We start from the raw sequence: 8,842 nt of genomic DNA on the forward strand, positions 1-8,842 counted from the left end.
GAGAAGAATGACTGCTTTAGACAGGGCTCTTCTCTCTGGAGCTGATCAAACATTGCAGGGTAGCCTTTGGGAGCTCTGAGAGGTGTAGCACTTCTCAACAAAGGATGCTGGAGGTGTGAGTCCATTTTCATAATCTAGGACAAATATGACACTGAGAGGCTATTAATAAAGTCTAGTCTCCTGGGGGAGAGTGAAGAAGCCAAGTGATGCTAATGAAACTGTGTGGTCATTTTGGCCTTCTATTTCCAATGAATTCAAAAAGCATGGATACAATCAATGATGCTTTGCAAAAACTAAACATGATAATCAGATGGGTTGATGTATTTAATTCACTGTTGTATTTTTAGCAAAAATTGTGGATAATTTCTATACACAGAGATTGGTCTAAACATTTTGATTAGACTGGAAAAAAGCATCTATGTCTTACTTTAAAAATGTGCAGAGGAAATAATGGAAGACTTAGAGCACAGGTTTTGGATTGAGGCTGATGTGGCTTTGAATCCAAGTTCTATAATAAAAATTAATACACAACATTGGGATAGTTTTTGATTAATTCTCAGTCTCAATTTACTTTTTCTATGAATAATGGTATTGATACCAGCTTTCAAAATTGAAGCAAATTTCATTTATTTACTTATTTTCATTAGAGTTCTACATAGTGTTTCAGTTAGCAAATTTTAAATGAAATAAAATATTCACATGGAAGTTTGCTCTCTCAAACCTTCATGAAATTGGGTATCCTACAGATAAAACTGTAAGTTCAAGGGCTTAATATTCATTCCAATATAATGACTCAGTTATGACAGAATACATATGTAAGTTAACTATATAATATAATTTTATATGTTAGAACTAACATTTATATACATATAAGTTAACTGTGTAAGTGAGCTATAGTTTTAAACTGATATGTGTGTATATATATGTACATATATATAACATTATATTAGCCTATGCCAATATGAAAGAATTTTCAGTCTCTTTGAGAATGGCATATGAGGGGAAGCCCAATACTAGGGTTATTAGCATTTGGGGATATGCCAAATGAGAGAGGATGTATGTTTCTTTTGACCTTCACATTTTGGGGAAGAAAAACAGTATTGAATCGGTGCTACTTGCTATGGTGCATCCTGCCAATTTCTAAACAGAATATATATCAGAAGGATTCCTTCCAAACTGTGACCCAGATGAATAAAGAGGAAGAGGTTGCAATATCTAATGACCTGAAGTTTCCATGAAGAATCAGTTACAGAAGTGGAATGAATCTGGTCTAACTTTCCAATGTATACATACATAAATACATCACAGTGAATCTCCGTCTCATATACAACCACAAGACTGGTATCCTAATGAAAATAAGATGTACTCCATATTTGTATAAATATATCAAAGCATACTCTACTGTCATGTATAAATAAAAAGAAAATCTTTTTTAAAAAGAATCAGTTATAGAACTAAAGCATTTACCCTACTCTTGGGCCATCTTAAAATAATTGGCAAACTTCTTAGTGATCATTATAAATTATGATACTCTTACGAAAGGTTTGATCAGTCTGATCATGTATCAAATGCATATTTATGATAAGTCACTAAAAGATGAGAAGACACTTGGAAAACTTTCATGAAGTTTTGAAATGTCTGTGGCCTTGTTGAGGTCACATACAGACTACCTCTACATATTGCTTATGGAAGAAGAGATTCCATACCTTAAAATGTTAAGTCAGTGCACTAAAAGATTCCAAAACTTCTGTCTCATTAACGAGTTTGTGCTCTTTGCATTTCCCACACACTTTGCATTTACACCACACTTTTCAGAAAGAATGAATAAATGATAATTATAGCTTCATTCCTTTTTTATTCAAAGTAATGAAAATGTTTACTTGAGTAGATAGTAAATAGCAGAGAACATTCAATTTAAGAATTTTTCAGATGTCTCATATACAGGGATATAATGCACGTTAATTTGGTGGGCTTAGGAAATGTAGTGACTCCCAATCTTTGAGCTTGCTTTCATGAATATCAAAGGCATGGCATGTTATTCTGTGCAAATCTTTATATGGTGTGTTTAAGAATGTTTTAATTTCCCCCATGGATTTTTTTCTACACATTGATTTCTTGAAATGTGTCTAACTGCTACTAAGAAAGAACCACTGAATTTTTCTAAGATGTTATCATCAAAAGCAATGATGTTCACCTATTGTCAGTTTGCCATATGTTTATTTACCTTGCCTTTGTTAAGCCCCTACTAAATGCTAGGTTTTGAACTAAACTAGTCACATTCATGTATATTATCTGTCATTGTTTGATTTTTCTTTATCAAGTGACTTTGGTGCTAGGCATATGGGTTAAAAGCTTAGTCTTTGGAATTAAGTAGAATTGACTTAAAAGTTGTCTCTGACAAAAACTTAACCCTTTAAAGCCTCAGTTTCTTCATTGAATAATAACATTACAGACTTCCACTTGGAGAAGAGAGAATTAAATAGCCTAATAGTTAGGATATCTTAGAATCATTCACTCTCTCAACAACCCAAGTTCATGATCATTCAGCTTCACCATACACCATTCTAAAATAAAATAGAATTCTTGTCTCACATCTTCAGTAATGTAACTGAAAAAGTATCCTTAAACACAAATACTAAACACTTACCTATTACTTATCATATGCATGAAGTATACTTAGTGAAAAAGTATACTTCAAAGTATACTTAGTGAGAAACTTCCTTATAGATTACATTGAAAATTTACTATCTATATATGTAGTAGTATATAATTTAAATACATTTTATTTATACTTCCTGCCCCCATAATGTCCCCATAATGCCTAGAGAACCATGCCTTGCACATAATCTATGTTAAACTGATGCTTGTGGGTTAGTTTTCAGTTGGGGCTAAATAGTATAAATTCAGTTCAGAAACTGTAACACTGTCTGACAATATTTCCCAAATATTGATATTTGGCAGAAAATACCTAATATTGAAGAATTAATCTGCACTCTCTGGACTTTTAGTCTGTGGAACTTAAATATCATTTTATATGATGTATATATGTATATATATAGTATATTTAAAATGCAAATATAGAATGTTTAGCCTTAAGAATTTGAAAATATAGACTCCTCATTGTGTATCAAAAGCACTTTTTTTTTCTCTATTTCATCCCCCCCTCCTCTTCCTTCATCTTGCTAAAGATGAATCTGTGTAAACATATGTAGGAATATAAAATGACAAACAAATGTGTATCATTCAATGATAAGATCCAGAAGAGTTAATTCATGAACTCAAAATTTACTGAGTCACAACATAGCACTAAAAAAATTTCCTTCTTCATGAAGAACAAAAGGGATCAAAGTAAGCTTGCTTGGTCTTTATTATTTATTCAGTGGAAGTATTGCTTTGTCTAGGAATGAGTAGGAGGTCATTTGGAGACAACATTTTGCCTCCCTTTTTTCGTGAAGAGTTGAAGATGGATTCAGAAACCATGGCCATTGAATCGCCCACATACTTATGGCCACGTACATCTTTCCCCCTTCTTGTTTTTCATCAGGTCGGCATGCTCTCTGCTGTGCCACACTTAGTCATGACAATCATTGTGCCTATTGGAGGACAAATTGCAGATTTTCTAAGAAGCAAGCAAATTCTTTCAACAACTACAGTGAGAAAGATCATGAACTGTGGTGGTAAGTGCGTGTGTCCTAGTAAGGACATGGTTTTAGTTCAGTAAGTTCTGATCTACATGAGAGGATAACTTCTCCTGCACAGATGAAACTAATTAATTGCAACTGAATTTGTGCCTTCAGCAGTCGTTTTAAAGTATTTCCCTACCTTACTTCAAACTTTCATAACTCCTAGTTTTGGTGCATTGCATAATATTATTGTTTCTATTCATTGTAACTAAACCTTTCCAACCACTGAAACTTTATGTTGCTTTGGGTATTTACAAAATTAAAACACAAGGAAGGTACCTGCAATCACTGGCATAATTTATTGCTATTATTGTCATTTTAAAATTTAAGTTTTCTGGTGTGTGGAATGTCTAGATCAGTAAGAATGAACATTTTTAGCAATTTTGGATCATTGGTCAAATTCACTCAAGTTTCTGAAATACTTCCATTGTTTGCTCCTGAAGGTTTTGGCATGGAAGCCACATTGCTTCTGGTTGTTGGCTATTCTCATACTAGAGGTGTAGCAATCTCATTCTTGGTGCTTGCAGTGGGGTTTAGTGGATTTGCTATATCTGGTAAGACACATTTTTCTTTCTTATGTGTATGATGTCCTGATTTTGGCAGGTGGCTATATAAATACATATATCTAAACTTTGTATATTGAGTAACAGTTAAGACATTTAGGAAATATTATTTAGATGTGTTACTATTTACTTTTTTCCTTGTGTACTGATTGTTTCTTGCTGTTGTTTCTTAATAGAACATTTCCCTTATTCTATGGCTTGAGCATTACATGTTAAATACTGAATAAGAAATCATAACTCATTCATTGCCACTGTATTCCTGAGCTAAATAATCAGAACATGATAAGTACCTGCTATGTGTTGAGCTGTGATATGATTCTCTACAGATATTTATTTCTAAGAGATCAGTGACTCCCTGAGTCAAAGCTTATTGTGTATTTCAGGCTTCAATGTCAACCACTTGGATATTGCTCCAAGATATGCCAGTATCTTAATGGGCATTTCGAATGGTGTTGGCACATTGTCAGGAATGGTTTGCCCTATCATTGTTGGTGCAATGACCAAAAATAAGGTAAGATGGACCAGGATAGATATTCAGTTATAGAAAATTCTTTGTCATGATTGGAAAAAGTTACTATGTCTACCTTGGTATGCTCCTTCTGAATGTGATTCAATCACCATATTTCTGAGTAGGAAAGATAATTGAGATCCATAGGAAAACCTCTCCCAGAAATTCTGAAAGAGTCCATTTTCCCAATCAATAAGCAAGTTGTTCTTTGACAACTTTTAACACCTATTTCTTTTAAAAATTTTTGTGGTGCTAGGGAGTGTACCGAGGTCCTTGTATATAACATGTATTTCTGGTGTTTCTGGTACAACAACAACAACAACAAGATTACCCCTAGCTTATTAAAATAGGCAAGCAGAAGATTTCTCAGCTTTATTTGTAAGCCTCAATTTTGAATCTCCTGTAGTTGTCCATGGGAGAATATTAATATTAGCTATTTCTCCTTATAAACATACATGTAGAGCTTCAAAATTATAGTTTAACAGAAGGAGATAAACAAAGGAGTAAGAAAAAAAAAGATAAGTATATGAAAATACAAAGAGAATATGAGAGCTTTTTTAAATCAGCAGGGTGTAGATATATTTAGAGTTTCACTTTAGAACTTTTAATTAAAAAATTAAATAATGAAAGAAATAGTTTTATAAAAAGGTTCTAGAAAAATGTTTGCATGATCAGATCCAGTAGTAATGAGAACTATAATGGCGGAGCATTCAGATCAGATGCTAAGCTTTTCAGTCACTTAGGGTTTGTTCTCACAGCACCATGTCTTGTCCCTGCAGTCACGTGAAGAGTGGCAGTATGTCTTCCTGATCGCTGCACTTGTCCACTATGGCGGAGTTATATTTTATGCAATATTTGCCTCAGGAGAGAAGCAACCCTGGGCAGACCCTGAAGAAACAAGTGAAGAAAAATGTGGATTTATCCATGAAGATGAACTTGATGAGGAAACAGGGGACATTACTCAGAATTATATAAATTATGGTACCACCAAGTCTTATGGTGCCACAACACAGGCCAATGGAGGTTGGCCTAATGGTTGGGAAAAGAAAGAGGAATTCGTACAAGAAGAAGTACAAAACTCATATACCTATAAAGACCGAGATGATTATTCATAACAAAACTACTTGCTGGATTTATTTTTAGTGTTTGTGATTAAATTGTGATTGCACAAAAAATTTAAAAACATGTCGTGTAAACATGTAAACATATCAACAAGGCAAGTCTTGCTGTAAAAATGAAATCAAACAAATTCATGAAATTATCATCAAGTGCAATCTGTAGAAGTTGTGAAATTACATCATTTCCATATTGGTCCTCCATTCTTGTGTTTGTGATTTAGGGTTTCACTATAGAAACAAGTAGGATTCATTGGATTCATATGCGCTAGAACTCATCACCATTTAATAAAGCACAACTAAAACAGTTGGCACATCTCATCTTACAAAAGTTAGGAAGCCAAAGCTACTTGATCATGCAAAATGCACTTATATACTTGTTACCCTGTGCTGCAAGATATCATACAGAAAGTTCTGTGTTTTAAAAAAGAAACTGTCAAATTGGTTGCATCAGAAGTTGACAAAATTAAGTGTAAATTATGGAATTGAGATATAACTCAATTGAAGAAATATATTATGTATTAGCAGCTAGCAAGTTGAAATGAATAATTATCAAGATTGCATAATGTGGAATATTTTGTGATCCTCAAAAGGAATAGATATCTTGCAGTGTTTTATATGAAATGCTTGGGCACAAACACTTATTTTTGTGAAAGAAAACTTGTAAAGTGAGGGGTATGCTTCATGTTCTTCCATTCATTACCTAACAGTATAAAAACACTTCACATTTCAATAAAATTCAACTTTTCATGTAGCATATCACATAACTTTTTTGCAAAAAAAGATATAAAAGAAATAGACTTCAATGTATTTTTATTACAACTTTGTACTGGTTGTAACTTGCATTAGGGAAAAAATATATACACCATAAAGAATCTAATAAGAAATTTACTATGAAGGTATAGCCCTTATAATGCAATATTAACAACAAAAGGAATAGAAAATGATTTAGATATTCTTCTTCCTTAATAATTAAATACTATATGACACTTGTGCCACAGAGCTATATATAATATGAAAAAATAAACTTAATAGAGATATTGTAAGTAGACAATTTTATTATTTAAAGTCCCACCTAAGAGATATTTGTCTTAAATATATAGGACAATAAATTATATTAAAATTATATCTATATATATCTATATATCTTATACATATCCATACACACAGAAACATTATAAAAAAATCTTCACACAAAACCAAAAATAGCATACGCCTAATGTCGGGTTAGGGAATTGCAATTTCTACTTTCATAGAGTCATAGAATTTTAGATGGGGAAGAGGCATTTTGCTTGCCATTTCTTAATATAACTCAACAGGAATTGCAACATTTGTGTACCAAGCAATAAGTGCAATGCATAAAATTTCCTGTCTGTATATTATCTTCATTTTGCTTGTGGTAGCTTTTCTGGGTGGTTGGAATGATTTTTTTTTCCTTTCAAAAAAGTTAACATCAGATCTCTTTATAATGTTCTAAAATAATAATAATGCATTTCCCCATTCAACTCCAAATATTATTGGTGTATTTAATTGTCTGTTCTCGATATTTGATCTGTTCATTGTATTGTGCTAGTGACTGGAGGCCCTGCTACTGCAAATGTAAACCATCAAGTTTGTTAAAAAATGCAAACCATTCTTGACCTTAAGAAAATAAAAGTATCTTTTTGCTTTGTGTCTCAAAGTGATGTAATATGACCATAGCTTTTGTTGTGATGAATAAAAATAGCGTGAACTCTCATTTTGTTGCAGGAAAAAAGTGTCAATAAAATGCTCTATTTATCCTTTTGTAAAAAGGAGTACATTAGTTTGGTTTTATCTTAGTTGGTAGCTTTGATGTGAATTTGACTGATGGATGCTCCAATGAAGCCAAGTCTAGGCTGAAGAGTAATAACCTGTTCAGCCACTTGGGATTTAATGGAATAATATGGCATTCTTTAGATTGTGTGAGACATGGTTTCCTAGGGAGAGTTTAAAACTAAATAGGTCTCTGAGTCAAATTCTATCATTCAATGACAGTATTGTTATAACTCCTGCTAAATTTAAAGAAAATTTGGAAACAAATTTGAAACTTGTCAGTTCAGGACTGCCACCTAATTTTCATTGCTCACATAACTTATGCTAGGTACTACCACTCATTTTTCTATAGTATCTTATGTAACTCTAAAAATGACCCTCCAAAGTAGGTATTCATTTATTCCCAGCTTACAAATGAAACAAATGGAAGTCTGGAAAATCTGATTAACTTTTCCTAGGTAAAATGGAGCAATGGCATTATGTTTCAATGTTTTAGCCAAACCACTTGGCAGGGAGCAAGGCAGCCAGTTGCGTGTTTTTGCCACTGGAGAGGTGATCATTGAGCTCTGATTTCTCATTTTATGGATGTGTAGAAAACGAATGCTATATACAATCTACAGAATCTATATATCTAAATGCAATCTATAGAATGTATGTGTGTAGAATAAATAGAATCTGAGACACATAAAACTGTATTGCTCAAAGGATTTATACAATGATTTAGTTGACACAAATTATTTTAAAAATGATAAAACTGAAAATCAAAAAGGAAAACCTGGGGATGTGGTAGTGGCTCAGTGGTAGAGCACTTGCCTAGCATGGGTTCATTCCTCAGCATGACACAAAAATAAATAAACAAAATAAAGGTGTTGTGTCCATCTACAAATATATATATTTGTTCATGCTTATATATATATATATATATATGTATATATATATATATGTTCATGCTTGTATGATTATGTCAAAACCCCAATATTACAAAAAAGGAAAACCCACTTGATCTAGGGGGTACAGAGATTGTTATGGTCTTGAGATAAATAATCACATTAGGTATGTGTTTATTTTAAATCAGGTTTTTATTTAAGAAATTGACTAAATAAGTTATTTATTACTTCAAAAACTACCCCCGTATTAACCACTCAAATTGTCTACAGCAAGTGTGGTTTGGTAGGTGGG

The 8,842-nt window shown here is 32.7% G+C and overlaps 1 protein-coding gene across 1 annotated transcript in view; it reads left to right on the forward strand.

The window, feature by feature from the left end:
• Slc17a6 (solute carrier family 17 member 6) overlaps positions 1-7,662 on the forward strand; it is a 41,073-nt gene extending 33,411 nt beyond the window's left edge. Inside the window, exons 9-12 of the mRNA XM_015476410.2 lie at positions 3,545-3,677; positions 4,127-4,237; positions 4,630-4,757; positions 5,534-7,662. Of these exons, the coding sequence (XP_015331896.1) occupies positions 3,545-3,677; positions 4,127-4,237; positions 4,630-4,757; positions 5,534-5,869 (708 nt within the window). The 3' untranslated portion in view covers positions 5,870-7,662. The remainder of the gene's footprint in view (positions 1-3,544; positions 3,678-4,126; positions 4,238-4,629; positions 4,758-5,533) is intronic.
• Positions 7,663-8,842: the final 1,180 nt, after the last annotated feature.

Source organism: Marmota marmota, unplaced genomic scaffold (genome assembly GCF_001458135.2).
Source record: "Marmota marmota marmota unplaced genomic scaffold, marMar, whole genome shotgun sequence".
Taxonomy (NCBI): domain Eukaryota; kingdom Metazoa; phylum Chordata; class Mammalia; order Rodentia; family Sciuridae; genus Marmota; species Marmota marmota.